Genomic DNA, 18,744 nt, shown 5'->3' on the forward strand with positions numbered 1-18,744 from the left:
GAACTCACAACCCTAGGGTTAGCAGGCCAATGCTCAAACCACTGAGCTATCCCCCCATCAGAGCCTTCCTGCCTACATACCTGTCAAGGAAGAAGAAAAAAACAAAACACCACGCCCACACCAAAACACAACTGTACCACAACACACCCCTTCTCCTAACCTCCCCTGTTTATAGCTCTGTCTGCTGGCTTCTGTGCTGCTGGCTGGCTGGCTATTTGGCTGCCTTCATAGGACCCCTAATCAGGGAAGCCCCTTCCCCTAAGCAGGGTTTAGCTTCTCTTACAGCACACTGTCCCCTGCTAGCCTCTGCAAACTGAACAGGAAAAAACAAAAACACACAAACACACACACTGCCCCTAAAGGAACAGGGGCTTGCTTCCTCCCTTTTCCTCCAACAGAGCTCCCACTTGAATTCCCCTGTTTACAATTCTGTTTGCTGGCTCTGGTGCTGCTGCTTCTCTATACCTTTAGAGAAATAAATTTATTTTGTACTAATATATGCCTGAGACAAATTTACATGAAAATAACATTCCCAATCTCTCTCGTTTTCATAAAGCACCTACAGATTTAATGTACACTAGGGATAGAGTGTGATCAAGTTAAAAAAAGAAACAGTTAAAGGGGAAAAACACTTTTTTTTTTTTTTTTTAAAAGAGAGCTTCCTCTGCTTTCAAATATGAAAATGTTGGAATAGCACAACTAAAAATAAAGCAGAACTGTTAACTTAAATTGAGTTCGTGAAACTACTATTTTTGTTTCTGTCTTCTCAAGCATGACTGACCAGCAGAGTAGCTGGTGTTTTAAACAGTTGTTATATATAAGTTTCAAAAGAGTCAGATATCTTTATTTCTAACTGCAGCCACTTTTTCTTAGGATAAATTAAGCAAAAATTTATTACAACAGAATAAAACATTAAGATAGCACACAGTATTTCAATAATAGCATATGATGGGGGGGGAGGCTCTATAAATGAAAATTTGTCACTACCAATAAGTACCGCTTTCAGAAACAGTACAAAAGCATAAGCAATTCTGCCACAAAAAATTTCTACATATATAACAATAAAGTACTCTTTTTTTCCCATTTCAAAAACGTCACAATTTAACAAATTATATTGCTTCAAAGAGTTCCATCACAAACTAGTCTAGTTTGATTCATCTTTGTTGTTAACCTGTATTGCACAAACAGTATAAAAATATGTTTTTTGTACATTCCAAGAAAGATGACATTAAGCAGTTATTTAACATCAGAAAAAAATTAACAAAATCTTTTTTGTAAACACAGGACTTGTCTATACGATATGTTAATCCGCACTAGAGGAGTGTGAATTCTAGTGCCCACTAGCATGTTGCACATTAACTAGCCCACATTGACCCTGCTGGAGTGCACTCTATTATATATATAAATCAATATATTCTAATTTGATCAATATATTATCAAATAATATGACCTATGTTATTAAATACAAAGATGTGCATTATGCTATAGGTTAAAAATGTATACAGTTACAAGGAGCAAATTTTAAATGTGCACATACTGTTAAAAAAAATATATATACAGCATCTTGAACAATCCAGGTAAAAGACTGACTTTATCCCATGCAAGTCTGCATAGTTCATACACCCAGCCTACCAACATCAACTATATACATGCAAAAGTTAAAATTCTGTTTAAAGTTCATAAACCCTTTTAAGACTCTCCAGGTCTTCTAAAGAAAATTGGTGATTTTGCTTTTTTGAAAGAGAATCAAACAACTTCTGAACCTGCTCTTTTTCATTCTTGCTAAGAAGCGTCAGCACTACCTGAAAAAATATAATTTGTATAATTAGTGCACATAGGTATAAGTTTTCTGTTTTTCTGTTAAGTGCTAAATTTAATAAGCTTTATACTGCATTGAGATTTTTACATTTTGAGTTTCTTGACATTTTCATAGAGAAAAATTGCACTGAATATATGATCTTACCTTAAACCTTTCAACTTTACTCAGATAAAGAAGGTGCTGATACACAAGGCCAGGGTCTTTTCCAAGTAGATGATATTCCAATGCCTGCATAAAGATCAGAATGGTATCCCCCTCTAGTTTGTTACTTAGCAGCATTGGCAATTTTTTGGGATCAATAATGGTTAAAAGATCTGCACAGGCAGCTTCATCCTTCTTGGCATTCACTGCATTTATAATCTGACCAAACTCATAGGCATTAGATGGTTCTGAAATGAGAAGTTTTTCAGAGATTTTCAATGGCAGACTGTTTTCAGTTCCTCCTTTGGCAATTTGGTAATTAAGCACAGCATCCTTTGAGGTACTGGTCTGTCTCTCCTCTTCATTACCCTCATTTACCTTCACAGGAAAACAACAGATCATTTTAATTTTGACATATATAATATCTCGAGTTTCATAAACCAGATGACAGCATGTCCTGCACTGATACCACTAAATTAGAGTTTACCACTTTCCTCATCTTGTGGGAAGACTTTTTGGAACATGATGGCTATTCTCCTTTCTATGTCCCACTTTTCCCTTTACAGAAATGGTATCCTAATATTCATGCAGGTTAAAAGTTTGTTTTTCTTAGTTAGCAATGCATTATTTTACACTTGTCTTCAGTATTTTGCACCCTCTTCTTAAGGAGAAAGCTGAAAGTTTTTGGCAGAAAACTAAATATAGGACCAATCACATCATAGTTTCAAATATACATACTATCTATATGAATTATAGAGCAACAGCAGTCATACTGTATTTTAGTCATAGTGAATAACTACTAAAAATAGGCTGTCTTTCAAAACATGAAGAGTCATGAAATTGGGTTAACAGAATGAAAATTCAGGGGTCAGTATCTCTTGAAATTTATATAAAATTTTTCTAGAAAGTTTTAGGGTATAACGTCTTTGCGTCTGGTCCGCTATTATTTTCTCTCTTCAATAATCTGATTGTGTTCTCTACTTCTTTCTATTAGGGGAGGTTTCTTGATCTTATATGTAGTATATTTTGGTTAAAATGAAAAAGCCAACTTCTAGATTATGCCAGTTATATGAAGTTCCCCAAATCCCTTTGACTTTGATGGGATTCCTGCATGGGACCACTTGCACAAATGGGTCCTGCCCTAATGGTTTATATTACCATTATATAGTTCCAGTTTTAATAAAAGTTATACAACAGTTTTCAAAATGAGAGACCCAAATTCTAATCTCAAACTCTATAGATCAGTAGCGATATTTCTTGTAATAAAACAAAGAAGAAAGACACCCATTCTTACAGGACCACAAACATTTAGTCACAGAGAAATACCACCATCAAATGATTCCATATTTAACAGTGACTCAGTATTATCTGGGCACCAGCAACTCAGCGCAGTTGTTTTAACCTAGAATATTACATCACTTGATTCTTTTACTACAATATCAAAATTAAGGGGAAAAATAGCATTCTCTGATGATTTTGTAGATTTTTCACCCACACTCTATTTCTCCAATGCATATTCAGTATTCCATTCCTCCACCAAACTGCCAAACTTAACTGAAAGTATAGCCTCTGACAGCACACACAGCCACAGGGGACTCCTGGACAGCATGGCCTCTTGCTGGTTCCCCAAAACAACATTTGAAAGAGACCTGAAATGTTGCATCATCAGATATGACAGCTATTTTGAACAGTGTTTTCTTCTGGTTTTTTTAAAAGAACATGTCCTCAACTTTAACATCTGAAAGTTTCTTGTTTAGGCATTACAGTCAGTTTATTTCTGCTGGAATTCTGGATGTACCCTGAAGCATCACAGATTTAATTATAAGAGTCTGATTGGCATCAAACACACACAACGTTTAAGATGTGAGTAAATTGGCATGTTTTTAAAACTAGCAAGTACATGAATAAACACACTATATGTACGAAGTATTAGCTCAAAATATCTGTCAACATTACAGAACAAAAGCCCTATTTTAATCTTCTTAAGTGTGTGACTTCAATATTGCCTGCTTTGCAAAAGAAGGAAAATACCTCTTGTATTTTGATTTTCTTCCTTTGCTTTTGTTGGCTACCTGCTCCAATACCATTTTTAAGGTTAAACAACTGGGTGATCTCTTGTAGTTCCCTCTTTGCTTCAGCCACATTTGGATCTATCATAAGTACTTTGCTGAGATCATCAACACTGGCTTGGTAATTCTGAAAGGCAAAGAGGAAAAGTAAGTTGTTTTCATAAAACAATTCCAGATGCCACAGTAGGAGAATTAGCTAACTGCCACACTACTGTTCACAATTATTCGGAAAACTGCTGGGATACTGACAACAAATGAGCAGAAAGCAGCTAGATTTAGATTTAAACATGTATACTAAAGAAAACAAAGCTAAGAATGGGTTCTCTGTTCTGATGTTAACACTAATGTTATGCAGCTAAATATTTACAGATGATCTCTATAAATATCCAATTTGTAAATAAATTTGCTCTCAGAAAATCCACCCCCATTAGCAAATACATTATTAAATAAGGCTGCTTTTATGTGTATTTCCAATTTGCTGACATGATGTAACTTAATGTCATACCATCATCAAGATTGATATAATATGGTCCAGATATACTTAACATAAATTCTGCCAAGACACACAGCTTTAAACCGATATTAATTTAAAAAAAACAAAAACACACGTTATCATATGCACCAGAAGATCCAAATAGGCTACAGCTCCATAATCCAGAAACAGCTAGACAGAAAGGACTAGATTCACACAGAAACTTCGGCATGGTGATGCTGAGCATTGCCATACCTAACTTTTTGGTGTCTAGAAAAACACAAGGATTCACAAAGCTTGAGTTTGGTGCCTTGACTCCCTACACAATGAATGGGGGAGAGATATATGCCTTAGGCAACATGCGAGGCAGCTCCTTGTATAAGCTAGCCAATAGGAGATACCAAGCGGGGGGGTAGGGGGGAAGGAGGGGTGTGCGCTAAACCGCATCCCTCTCTCAGAGATAGGCACTAAGTCCAGGCTCGAGGGAAGCACCTATGTCTTCCTAGGTTTCCCTCTGCTTAGGATTCTCAGCTGCAAACCCTCTCTTGGAGTTAGGCACCTATACTGTTTTGGTGAACGGGGGGAGGAGGACCTCTCTCATAACTTTTAGCCCAGTGGTTAGGGTACTCACCTGGGATGCAGGAGATGTCCATTTCAAGCCCCCTCTCCAGATGAAGGGGAGGAGGAATTTGAATAGGGATCTTCACCTCTCAGGGGAGTGCCTGAAGCACTGGACTATGGGCTATTCTGATCTGGGGCTCCCACACACTCTCCTATTGAAGCTATTCCACTGTGCATAAATAATACAAAAATCATTAGGGGAGGGGAGGGAAGAGAGCATGAGAATGACTCCGTCCTCCTGCTTCACTGACTTTTTTCAGTTATTTTATCCACATTGGAACAACTTCAACAGGAGAGACAGGCAGGGGAAGGAATAGTAGCAAGGGGCTCCATCAGTTTTTCCTGGTGAAGCTATTCCACTGTGGATAAATAACTGAAAAAAAAGTCAGTGAAACAGAGGGACTGGATCCTGGCTATCCTACCTCCCAGGTGAGTGCTCTAACCACCAAGCTAGTGTAATTCAACAGGAGAAACTGAGGGAGCTTCCCTGCTACCACTGCTCAGAAATGAGTGGTGATAGGACCCGCACCAGCACAGCAGACAGGCCCCTGACACTTCCACTCCAAGTGGGGGTGGGGCTATGATGCAGGGGCAGGCCACTGTGGGCCCTGTTTTGTGGTGTTCTCAGGGCCCTGGATTACCTTGATATGGTCTTGCTTCTGAGTGGGGGATTTGACTTTGAGCAGAATGGCCATTGTAAGGGCTTTATACAGTCCTCAAATACGCAGCCACAAACAGCCAAGCAGCTTATATTATGTGATAAAAAACAAGTTACCGTGTGTGTTCCAGTTCGCGCGGCTATCAAAGTCACAAGATACGTAGTGGTAAATGTTCATGCACCTAAGAGACTGTTCATGCCCTAGCTGTGAATTTCCAGTATAGAATTGTTTTTCTTCCAGTCTCTATTCTCCTTCTTTACCCTTTCAATCTAGACAACGTTCACAGATTTAAGAAGTTTTAAGTGTCCCATGCAAACTTTTTAGATTTAAATTGAGCTTCTTCTCTCCCTCCTCTGGAGACTTTCATTTTCACTAGCAGAAACTTTTCCTGCTACTCACGCTAACTTTTCCCTCTCAAATACATCTCAATAATTTTACTGACATCCACATGTACCACATTAAATTTCACTCCATCTTTGATATTTACTCTTCAAATATTTATTACATGATTTATATTTAGAATTTGTTTTCCTTCCTCCCTTTTACATCTTTAGATATTTAATTCTTCACTTTTAAATCAATCAAAATCTGAGATCAATTTTGTTTTTTTCTTCTGTTTTTGTTTTGTTATTTATAATTCTTGGAGATGGCAACACTGCAATGTCTTATCCAAAGAGAAGTCAGTCATATGATGTGGTGCTGACAGCTAGCCAGCTCAGGTCACAACCTCAAGAAAGTGTTAAGTGTACCAATTCACTTGTTAGAACAGAACAAAAGAGGATATCACATTACATGTACATGGCATGTGCCTAGTAATTACATTTGCTTTAGATGCATGAAAGCTAGTGAAATAATAATGTTATTGTCTTGACCTATCTGTTTCCTGTGACTGCTATCTTTGTACTTAATTAACCTTAGATCAAAGATGTATTAGGATAAGAATTTACTTGATGTGCAAACTTCATGAAAACCAGTGACTGGCACCTGTACTGGTTTTCACTTATCCATCCCTATTATAAGGAATAGCAGGCAATTGCATTATGCATATCACTGTAATTGAATCACATGTGTATGCATAGGAAGCAGAATGTTAATTTCAAAGCAAGGAGTCCTCCATGTGGTGACCCAAGGTCAAAGATCAAAATGCATTCTTCATCACAGGAAGAGCCCATGCTGTGAGTGCAAGCATTTGCCTGACTGCTTTCTCAGGAAGACAGCTATAAAAGTATGCCCTGAGAACGATCCTTATCTCTGGACTGATGAATTCTGAGCAATTGGACCAAGATCCCTAGAGCCATTCTAGGAAACCCTGACAGACTTTGGGAAACCAACAAATTACTACAATTTTGCTATCATACTGGACTTACAAACTTTTATTCACCTGTAATGTATTTTACCTGCTTTAACCTCTCAATAACGCATTTCTTTTTCTTAGCTAATAAATCTTTTGTTTAGTTTACTGAAGAAACTGGCTTCAGCGTTGTCTTCGGTGGGATATGAAGTATATCTTGACATGGGGTAAGTGACTAACTCTTTGTGGCTGGGAGTAACAGAATGTGTGATGATCTTTGGTTTTAATAATCTTTCATTGTTAAGTCCAGTTTGTCTGGGTGGTCATAGAAGCTGGAGTGCCTAAGGGGACTGTCGGTGGCTCCATGGTAAGCTAGTATAGTGATCCTGTAGCACATATTTGTTGCTGGTTTGGTTAAATCTAATTATAGAGTATACCACCAATCTGGATGTGTCTGCCCTGTTTTCTGACCGTCTGAGCCAACAGCTGTGACCCATTCTGGACACTGTGACAGATGATCTTGGGAAATGTATATGTGCTAGGTCCACCTGTGTTCTGTGTGTGCATATGGCAGGTCTCACACTACAAGTATACCATGTAAAGTGTATTTCTGTTTACGTCTTCAATAAAATTACAAACATGTTTTTAGAGTACACAAAAATGGGGAAGTTTCTTAGATTCTTGAATTTCTTCCTATATTATTTTAGGAAGAACAAATGCCTCACTGATCTCTGACTACCTGTTTGGCTGGTTAAATCACTCTCAAACTTCACTGTCACCTATATTAATTTCTAGAGACTACAATGACACAGAGAGGTCAATTGCAGCTGATCAATTACAGGTTACTTAACAGAGCTAAGGAAAACATTTAACACAAAGCAATACTTTGTCTTCTCACTGGTTTTGAAGAGAGGTGAAATTTTCCTTTTTTTTTTTAAGCTGCTGTAGTTTTGCAGATTTTTTTTTTTTTTAATAAGAAAAGGAATCTGATTTTGTATCATGCTTACTAAAGCCTACATTTGGAACTCATAGTAGAGTATGAAGGCAACTGAAGGAAAAAAAGTGTACATTCAGTCTGCTGCGTTACTTGATTTCAAGCCATTCCTTATCTGCATGCTCAGCAGTGCTCATCATTACATTGGGGAGACCTCAGCAGGGGAAGGAGATTGTATGAGTATCAGAAAAAAATTAAAAAACAGTAGAATCTTGTTTAACTCAATTCCAGTTAACCAAAACTCTGAGTTACTCCTTGACATTACTGCATGCATGAATCAATTACATGAAATCGTTATTCAAATAATTCTTTTGGCCCCAACATATTTATACAGTGCTTTACTTTTGCCAAGTACTTTACCAACATTAAAAAACAGCCAACATTCCACACCTCTCTTGTATTTACAAATCCACTGTAACTATGTAAGTGTCTTTGAACGAGATAGCTGCAAATTTAAAAATATTTAGGAATACCTGCCTTGTTCTTTTTTCTTACCTGTAGTCCTTTGTATGCTAGAGCTCTTCTATAAAAAGCTTTGACATTAGCATCTTCTATCTGAAGAACACGATCACAATCCTGTTTAGCCTCTTCATATTGATTCAATTTTAAGTAACAGAGAGCCCTAACAGAATACAATAAAACACAGTTCGGTTTAAGGGAATTGTAACATATTGCAGTGCCAACAATTTCTGACTCTCAAAGGTTAACTATGTTGCTTGTTAGAATTCAGCATCAATACATTTTTTTAAACTTTGGAGTTCTTCAAAAATATGTATAGTACAGATTATTACAGCATTAGATTTATAATATTTCCACATGGCCAATTCCTGCAATCTTTTCTCAGACAAAACTCAATGAGACTTTCGCAGTTACATTAAACACATGGGTAAATGTTTGCAGTATCAAGGCCTATGCCAGCATAATACACCCTAATACTGTAATGGGGCATTAGTTCAATAGTGGCTATGGAAAAAAAAGAGAGTGTCACCTAGTTCATCACTACCACTACTTTTGGCAGCACTTTGCAGCTAGGTATTACTTGGAGGTCTCACATTCAAGTACTGACCCAGTCAAATCGTTCTTAATTTGTGCGAGTTGATGGGATTACAGCAGGTTTAAGAAATTCTATAAAAATTAATGCTGCTTCATTGCCGTTTCTAACCATCCAAAATGGGTAGGGATCTCCTACTCTTCAAAGTGGACCGAGCATATTAAATACTGTGTGAAAAGTCTCTTCCACAGGCACTGCAGGAAGATTTAAAAAGGACACTACACGATCCACTAAATTGTGGAACTGCATAGCATCCTCAGAAGGCAAGTAGGTCGAAGCCACTCCCACATGTTCATCTGGGATAAAGATAATCCATTTCCAAATGCTCCTGCTCAAAGGGAAAGCTACCTCCTCATCTTCCTCTCCTCAGAAAGCATTTCTGGCATGACCATCTGTAATGTTGGCCAATCTGGAGAAGCCAGATCCGAGGATCTCAGGACTGCCGTATCCTCCTAATTTCCTCCTGCTAAAGATCCAGGTCTGCATCAGAGGTAGAATGCAACGGGGATAACAGTGGCTCCACAGGAAAATATGAAGATCCATCTCTTTGTGGGGATCCTGTAGGGCCATAGTAGGAAGAACCAGAAGCACCTTCTGACCAAGTCTTCCTAACAGGAGACGAGGACGATGATCTTGGAATCAGGGAAACATGCCTCCTTTTGGAAACCACATATTTCATATTTGGAACCAATGAACATACCAGAGCCAGAAGGTGAACGTGGGCTGCCAAGGTGACAGAGCTCCCTGGGACCAAGGATGTAGCTGGAATTGACTTAGGGACAACAATGTATCCAAAGAAGTGGACAACATCAGATCCAACATTATACACAAATCCATCTCCCTTGCTATTGAAGCTGGGGATGGAATGGGTCTTTGCTTCGTAACTGTAGAGGTCTTGTCAGAATCAGACAGATCCAAAAGTTCTGAGGAATGGGAACTGGCATTGGTAACAAACAGTTATGTCCCTATGCTGCTTTTTTCTTCAATGTCAGGACAGAGGGAACTGAAGGAGCTGTTGGCCTTGATTCTGTCACCAATTCATTCCATCTTCCTGGATCTGGAAGTGGAAGTCGGAACTGATGCTGGTCCTGCAGCCTCAGGAGTTCAGCCAGGGTCAGGTAATTGCAAGCATGAGGGTTGGCACTAGTGTGGTCAAACTGTCTCTCAACTTCTCTTCCAGAACAGAGTTATTCAGATCTGACCGCATGGCCCTCAGTTTGGACTTGCATAGCTTTGAGGGCTTGACTGGGGGAGCTGAAGGAACATGATCTGGCCCTGACAGGGGTTGCAGCCTGTTAGAACCATTCAGTCGCGGGGAACCACTGGAAGCCCCAGCAGCTGAGACTGGTCTCTTAGACCCAAGATGTGAGGACTGATTGGATCCAAAGGATCTAGCCAAGAGAGCTATCTTGAGACGTAGGAACTGCAAATGAAAGTCACCCTGTTCTTGCAAGCTCTGGGAGTGAAGGTTTGAGAAACTGAACATCCAGAAGGTGAATGTCCTCCTCTCAGACACTTGAGACCCCACTCCTCTCATAAAATGCCAGGAAGGCAGTTAGGCAAGAAGTGTACCTCTTGAATCTCAGGTTTCAGAGTAGCAGTCGTGTTAGTCTGTATTCGCAAAAAGAAAAGGAGTACTAGTGGCACCTTAGAGACTAACAAATTTATTTGAGCATAAGCTTTTGTGAGCTACAGATCACTTCATCGGATGCATCTCAGCTTTTTCTGTTTCAATTCCACCATAGTTCAGAACCAGGGAAAACACTAACTATACTAACAAAGCTAACACTAACTATCTAAGAAGAGAAAGGCTCTGGCATCAAAGAGACCATAGAGGTTCACATCTGTCGAGGTATACTGTTGGAAGGAACTGAGGCGGTGAGGGGGCTCTCTGACCCCTTTATAACCTTGCCCTCAGAATATCAGTGACACTGAGGAGAAAAGCAGGGGGCATGAGATTGCTTTAGCTGACACTGCTAGAAGAAGGTTCTACCACAAGACAGCGCAGCACCCATAAGTAGGAATATGCAGAACCACTTGAAGAAGGATAGATAAGGTTTAAAATAAAAACAATAGTTATTTGAACCACAACTCAAACATGTGGAAAATCTAATTCTCTGTTTATATAAAAAGGTGACTCAGGTGGCATAAAATTAATATCTGCAGACACAAAAGAAAATCATCATAATATATTCTTATTTATTACACTTACAAAGTGTGGCAGAGCTCTTTACCTGTTAGTGTAGATAGCACATTCCTTGGAATTTAACTTCATGCACTCGTCGTATTTCATTAGAGCTTCTTTATATTTACCCTTCTTTACCAATTCATTTCCTTCATTCTTAAGGGTCCTGAAATTCTCTTCAGTTTTTTCACCTTGGTAACAAAAGGACTAAAATGTTATTTAAAAAAACACCAATTCGTTAAAAGTAGATTAATAATCCACCCAGATTAAGCAACAATACATTGCCCCTGGAGTATCTTGAGGGTCAAAATTTTGATTCCTTGAGTCACAATCTCTCTCCTCGTCTCCCCACTGCTCCAAGGAGGAAACAAATTGTACCATGCATAAACCTGGCACAGTGTATGCTCTCCAAAAGTGCTGCTATACATTGGGAGAGAGGGCAGAGCCAAAGTGCCAAGTTTTAAGAAAGTCAAACCACAGAATGGGTGGAACTCAGTGGCTCAGCACCTGGAACCTGAGTTTGTTGAAGTGCTAAACTATCTTTTCACAGCAGAAGTAATCACAAGTAAAAAATTAATCATATAGTAAACAGAAAATATTGAATGATGCATTTCTTAACGTAATAAAAAATCCAAAAATTAAGAATCTGAATAAATGTAAATTAAACTATATAATGGCTTAAATAAATGTATATAGGTGTAGTTTATCTCCCTGGTTAGCAAAAAAGCACCAAATTTAGCATAAAGGCTAGATTTAGTTGAAAATCAACATGTTTTAATGGTTACCAACCAAAGAGAATCAACTTTTCTTTAGGAAAATAACTACAAAGTACAAATGCAAAAGGCAATTAAAATTGATTTAAATCATGATTAAAATCAATGATTTAAATGACACTGATTTTAATCAATCCACCCTGGTTACACTTGTCCGCCCTCCCACATTCCCTCCTTTCTGTTTCATCCTCTTGTTGCATCTTTTCCTGAACTAGACTGCAAGCTTTTCTGGGCAAGAACTCTTTCTTACTATGTGCTTGTAAAATGCACAACACAGTGGGGCGCCAGTCCCCACAAATAACAAACAACAACAACATCATAGCCCTTCATGTGCAGTAATGAAAATCTAAATTTACTGCTGTTAAAAATCCTGCTAGGCTTAAACTTGTATAATTTCTTAGATTCAGTAAACCAAATATAAAGAGACCCACATGCTTAACAGACTGTATACACAAGGATCATTTTAGCCAATAATGAAACTGAATAAGGTCTTGGGGTAAAACATGGCAGCCATTCTGCACTAGAAACACTACAAAATAATGTACTTAGGGGAAAATAAAAAGTAACCTATCCAGTTGAAATCAGAGGGGAATTAGACAGGCAGCATGTAAATAGCCTGAGTCAGAATGTGGCCAGGACACCAGGGCTAATTATTCCAACTGTTGCTAACAGTGCCAGGTGACCACAGATTTTTATATCTGAAAGAAGTACTGTCCAGTAGCCCTGTGTTCAGGGGTTAGCCTATCTGTGCCAGCTAGTGTGTGTAACAATAGCAATGAAGACAGCACAGCATGGGCTTCAGAATAGGCTAGTGAGTCAAGTACATATCCAGAGTCTATGCCAGGCTTGTACTACCCTGCATTGAAGCCTACGTTGCATTGTGTTCACTGCTATTACCCGCACTAGCTGCATTCAAGCTATCTCAGACAGATTAGCCCATGCAGCTTTTCCTGTGTAGACATATCCTAAGAGAAGACTATCACCTTCTCAGTTACCCTTCACCAGGGGAAGTAATTATGCAGACTTCATCTAATCCCTTTGTAAGTAAGTAAATGTATGTATGTATGTATGTTACTAACCTAAAGTGTGTTCCCACCCAGTGCACAGTTGTTGGAGATTTTTCCCTCAGCGATACTCTTTGGGGTGGCATGTGCACCTCACCTGCCTCGCATCACCATACAAAAAAAGGGGGTCAGAGTTGCCCCCAACTCCCCCCCCATTGCTTTTTACCAAAAGACTACAATAGGGAGTGGAAGGAGGGTAGGTTGTGGAATGGATATATGTAACACATCTCAAAGGAAAACAGTTATTGCTAACAACAGGTTAGTAATCATTTTTCCTCTTCATATGATTGCACATATCCTTTCAACTTCAGGTGACTTTCAAGCAGTTTGATCTGGAGCAGGGGGATTGGAGTCTCCCTGAATAATGATTAGAGGACCACACATCCAAATCTGGCATCATCTCTTGATTGCTGACGGATGACATAATGTGAAGTAAAGGCATGCACTGATGAACAACCAGCCACTTTGCAGATGTTACTCCTGGGTGAAATCTGCGCCACGTGTGCAATGCAGAATTTGTGCAGAATTAATGTTCTATGAAGAAATTCTTTTCCCTGCAGAACTGGCAATGCAGAGCTGCTGGCCAACCTCTAGGGGCCACTGGACCCATGAGAGCCCAGCTCCCCAGCTTGCAAATAGACACTGCCAGGGAGAGGAGCTGGAGGGTTCCAGGCAGCTGCATTTCCCAGCACACCCTGAAAGAAGAAGGCAATGTGCAGAAAACTCCATACAAGCCTTGGACCCAGCATCAGGCTGTTTCTCACGCTGGATCTCTGGGCTATGTGGAGAAGGGGGTGCGAGTGTCTGGGCCAGGGGGCCCTGTGACTGTACTCTTGGGGAAGGGGGTGCAGATGTCTGCCCCCCCAACTGGGCTCTGAGGGGGAGATGGGAAGAGAAACAGGAACTGGGGTGTCACAGGGGTTTCTTTAATTCTCTACTCCTGGGGGAATTTTTTTGTTGTCTGTATTGTTACATACATAGCTGCTGACAGGTATTTTGAAATAAATTACCAAAATAATCGAAACTGGTGTGATTATATAGTGTTATTCTGACAAATTAAATTTGCAGAATTTTGCAATATTGTTCCAGAACATTAATTCTGCACAAATTCTGCAATCGCAGAATTTTTAATTTTTTCTGTCATAGGACTGGAGAAAAATGAGTGATTATCAATTGGCGGGTGGACAGCCAAGGTAGCTGCTAGATGCCATTAGTTCCATCAAGGTCCAAGACCTTATAACAAAAATAGTCCAGCACATGACGGATCGGAGTCTGGACCAGGGAAATGCCTTTTTGGTGTGACCAAATGGAGAATCTTTTCCACTTTTCCAGGTAAGTAAACCCAGTAGAAGGCTTTCTACTATTTAAAAGTACATCCTGAAGCACCTTTGAACAAACCTTCTCCTGAGGAGTTAGCTCAGAGCATCTAGGCAGTCAGGTGGAGGGGGCAACCAGGGTCATGAGAGTTCAGGTCTGCATCCAGTGGTAGTGGCAATGCAGCTCTGGGAGACACGGTCAGTAATGTGGAAAACCAATGTTGCCAAGGCCACACTGGAACTAGGAGTATGACTTGAGCGTGGTCCTGCCTGATTTTCATCACCTCTAGATAGAGCTGGAACTGGAGAAAAGGAGTGCAGGAGCTTGTCCGTCCAGCGCTACAGGGAAGCATCCATCTGAGACCTTAGACTGTGTGCCCTGCTTAAGGGCAAAAGCGATGACACTTTCTGTTGACTGTTGTTGTAAACACGTCTGTATGGGGAGTCTCCCCCAATTTGAAAATGAATCTGGCCTTGTCTGCGCAGAGACACCATTCGTGGTGACTGGTGAAAGATCTGGTTAATCAGCCTGCACGATGGTTTTGAACACCCAGAAGGTGAGAGGCCTTGAGATGGAATGGAGTTGACAATACAGGAGTCCCATAGTCACACTGCCTCCTGGCATAGCACAGTCAAATTGGCCCCTCCTTGCCTGTTCACATAGAACATGGCCACTGTATTGTCTGTGAGTATGATTTCTTCCCTTGATGTGGGGAAGGCAGGCTTGACAAGCTAGCCGGACAGCCCTCAATTCTGACATTTATATGTACAGTTAAATCCTGAGCAGACCATAAATCTTGAGTCTGCAGGGACCACAGCTGAGCCCCAGGGTCAAAGCTGGTTGAGAAGGAGCAAACAGAACCCCACACACTCATTTGAAGGGTCTGTCCACCAATACAGAGAGGCCAAGATCTGAATGGGCACCTGAACCACCACGTCTAGAGGATAACGAGTCAGAGTGTACACAGATACCAGACACCCTTGCAACTTCCAGTGACAGAGCCTGACAAGCCAAACTTTGTAAATCCATGAAGCCCTATGCCCCAGATATCTGAGACAATTCTGTACTGTCATTGTAGGATGGGCCTTCAGGTCTAACACAATGGTCAGCATCATCTGGAATCTTACCTGGGGAAGGAAGGCCTCGGCAGAGTCCAAGACCACGCCTATAAATTCTATCTTTTGTACAGGTGACAGGATTGACTTCTTGTATAGATGAGCAACTCTAGTGGAGTTAGAGTGGATGACTGACATGCCAGACAGTACCTATGCCTTGGACTGGCCTGCCACCAACTAGTCGCCTAGGGAGGGAAATATGTGAACTTCTGACTTCCTCAGGAATGCTACCACCACTGCCATGCACTTTGTGAACACCCATGAAGTTGCAGACAGGCCCAACGGCAGTACTGTAAACTGGCAGTGGCACTGATTTACCAAAAACCTGGAGGATTTCCTGTGGCTTTGATGTGTTGCCACATGGAAATATGTATCTTTTAATTCGAGGACAGCATACTAGTCTCCAGGATGGGAAAAATGAAAGCCTGTGTAACCATGCAAAACTTTATTTTCTTCAGGTTTGTTGAGCTGTCACAGGTCCAGAATGGGTCAGAGACCTCCCTTTCGGGATCAAGAAATAATGGATCAGAGGAATAAAACCCCTTTGTTCTGTATAACTGAAGAACTTCCTTTATGGCTCCCAACTGGAGAAGAGGTTGCTTCTTCTCTCCTCATGAGAGTGGTCTCTGAAAAGGGATGAAAAAGGAAGGGAGAAGCACGGATAGAAAGAAACTGAAGAGTATATCCCAATTCCACTGTGCATAAGACCCACTGGTCTGTAGAGATGTTGCACCAAGCACTTAGGTAGTGAGATAACCAGATGGCAAACTGTGAAGTAGGAGAGGTTGGCAATCCAGAAACTAGTAGGCTGACCTTGACAAAACACATCAAAATATTTGCTTAGAACTCCCAGGCAGTCTAGATGAACAAGTATCTATTGCAGAAGGAGAGAACGGTCTTCTATAACATCTGCTCTCTTTCCTGGCCAGATCTTTCTGATGAGGTGTGAAAGAAGGATAACAGTGAACCTACTGAGGACAGAACAGCTTCCTCCTTAGTGCAGATGTATAAATGCCCAAAGACTGAGTGTCGCCCTGAAGTCTTTTAGGCTATGCAGTTTGTCATTTGCCTGCTTAGAGAAGAACGATGACAATTCAAAGGGCAGATCCTGTATCATCTGTGAAGACCTCTTAAGGAATATCCAATGACTGGAGCCATGGGCATCTGCATATATTGTAATGGACAATGCCATGGCTCTAGCCACAGAACCAGCAGCATCCAAACTGACCAGAAAGGAGATTCTAGCCACTAATTTACCCTTATCAACCATGGTGAGAAATTTCTGCCTCACATCCTCTGGCAATTTGTCTTTAAATTTTAATAGATTGTCCCAGAGGCTAATGTCATAGTGTCCCAGCAAAGATTGCTGGTTACCAATCCTGGGCTGCAGACCTGCTGTTGAATAAAGTTTTCTGCCAAAGAGATTCACTTTGTTTGCATCCTTTCCTTTCAGGATTGATGCCTGTTGACCCTGGCATTCTCTCTCATTGGCAGCTGAGAACAACCACCACCCTGGAAGGGGGTGGGTGAAAAAATGTTCATTTCCCTGTGAGGGGATATATCTGCACTCAGCCCTTTTTTGCTGGGGGGGAGGAAGGGAAAGTTTGAGTCTGCCACAGCATGTTAGTGGGCTCCAAGATAGCTTCATTATTTGGGAGTGTCATTCTAGATGGTTCCACAGAAGCTAAGATGTCAACCAGCCACTGTAAATGTAGAGTTAACAGGTCCTGATGAACTCTGTAATCCTCAGGGGATGATGAGGCACATTCCAACACCACTGCCTCATCATGCGATGAAGGGGAGGAGGACAAAACCAACTGTGGTGGAGCCTCCATCAACTCCTCTAAAGGGAGATCCAACAGACCAATTTTCTCCCGCTCAGTACCAAGCCTGGAATCAGGAATGGTCTTCCATGGGACCTGGCGTGGTAAATCTTGGTGCCTACTCAAAGAAGCAGAGCAGGGAGGGTGTGGCGACAACCTGGAGGCATGCAGAAACCCCCAAAGGGTTCATAATGGCCATTGATAAGGCCACGGAGCCCAATTTCTGCCTAGGCATGGGTCTCTACTTGATGGCCAAGACAGAGCCTCCAGGGGATACCAACAATGGTAGGCAGTAGAAGGGGAACATTGATGTTTGTGGTCCAGGGGTGACATGTAGGAACCGACCTCAGAATCCGCAGATGAAGCCACCTCCTCCAACAAAGAAAGAGCTGTTCCTATGAGTGCAGAGGTTCGATGTCAGGTGCCTGGAGATGGTGGTTCTTGTGAGACAATGGCTGGTTTCCCTGTGGACGGTATCACATGAAGAGGCATGCAGGGAAATGGAGGCACTCACGGTATCATATGCTGGGATGACGACAATAAAGGTATCGTAGGTGCCAGTACTGGGCAAGAAGACTCTTGGACTGCCAGCAAAGCCTGCACAGAGAAACTCAGCAGAGTCTGCCTCCTGAGTACACAGTACCAAGACAGTCTTCTGTATGGTTCAATTAGATGCAGCCACTTCAGGGTCGGTCTCAACAGCACTGGTGCTGGCATCAGAGTTGACAGGATTAAAATCCCAGCAAATTTGACACCAATCCCTAACATGAGTCTCCTCAAGACACTTCAGGCAACTGGAGTGTGGGTCACTCACTGGCATCAAGTTTTTTTCAGGAATGTCAGGGCTTGATGCCGGTGACTGAGGTATGCCCTGGCAATGGGAATTGAAGTGTTTAAAAACACTTCAAAAGAAAACCTATTTCTATTACTAACAAACACTAAAACGAATACCAACTGTACACAAATATGAGGGAAAGATAATTGGAATACCATATTCCAACAACCATTACAGCCAGTAAAACGGAACAAGGAGGGGTCGGGGTGGATCTGTCCTTTATACCTTTGTGTGGTGGTGTGAGGCAGCAGAGAGCTCATGTGCCACCCCAATGGGTACTGCTAAGAGAAAAATCTCTGACCACCGTGCACTGTGCGCACACACACCTGAAGTTAATGGACATCTGCAATCACTCGAAGAAGAATCATAGAAGCTCAGGGTTGGAAGGGACCTCAGGAGATCATCTAGTCCAACCCCCCTGCTCAAAGCAGGACCAATCCCCAGTTTTTGCCCCAGATCCCTAAATGGCCCCCTCAAAGATTGAACTCACAACCCTGGGTTTAGCAGGCCAATGC

General features: G+C 41.1%; 1 protein-coding gene across 2 annotated transcripts in view; it reads right to left on the reverse strand.

The window, feature by feature from the left end:
* Window positions 1-396: 396 nt before the first annotated feature.
* The window catches only part of SPAG1 (sperm associated antigen 1), a 66,861-nt gene continuing 48,513 nt past the window's right edge, over window positions 397-18,744 (reverse strand). For both annotated transcript variants that reach the window (XM_073330448.2, XM_073330449.2), the window contains exons 15-19: window positions 11,352-11,493; window positions 8,562-8,688; window positions 3,992-4,156; window positions 1,964-2,338; window positions 397-1,802 (exon numbers count right to left, since the gene is read on the reverse strand). In XM_073330448.2, coding sequence (XP_073186549.2) covers window positions 1,671-1,802; window positions 1,964-2,338; window positions 3,992-4,156; window positions 8,562-8,688; window positions 11,352-11,493 — 941 coding nt within the window. In that variant the 3' untranslated portion in view covers window positions 397-1,670. The remainder of the gene's footprint in view (window positions 1,803-1,963; window positions 2,339-3,991; window positions 4,157-8,561; window positions 8,689-11,351; window positions 11,494-18,744) is intronic.

The sequence above is a fragment of the Lepidochelys kempii genome, chromosome 2 (assembly GCF_965140285.1).
Source record: "Lepidochelys kempii isolate rLepKem1 chromosome 2, rLepKem1.hap1, whole genome shotgun sequence".
Lineage (NCBI taxonomy): Eukaryota > Metazoa > Chordata > Testudines > Cheloniidae > Lepidochelys > Lepidochelys kempii.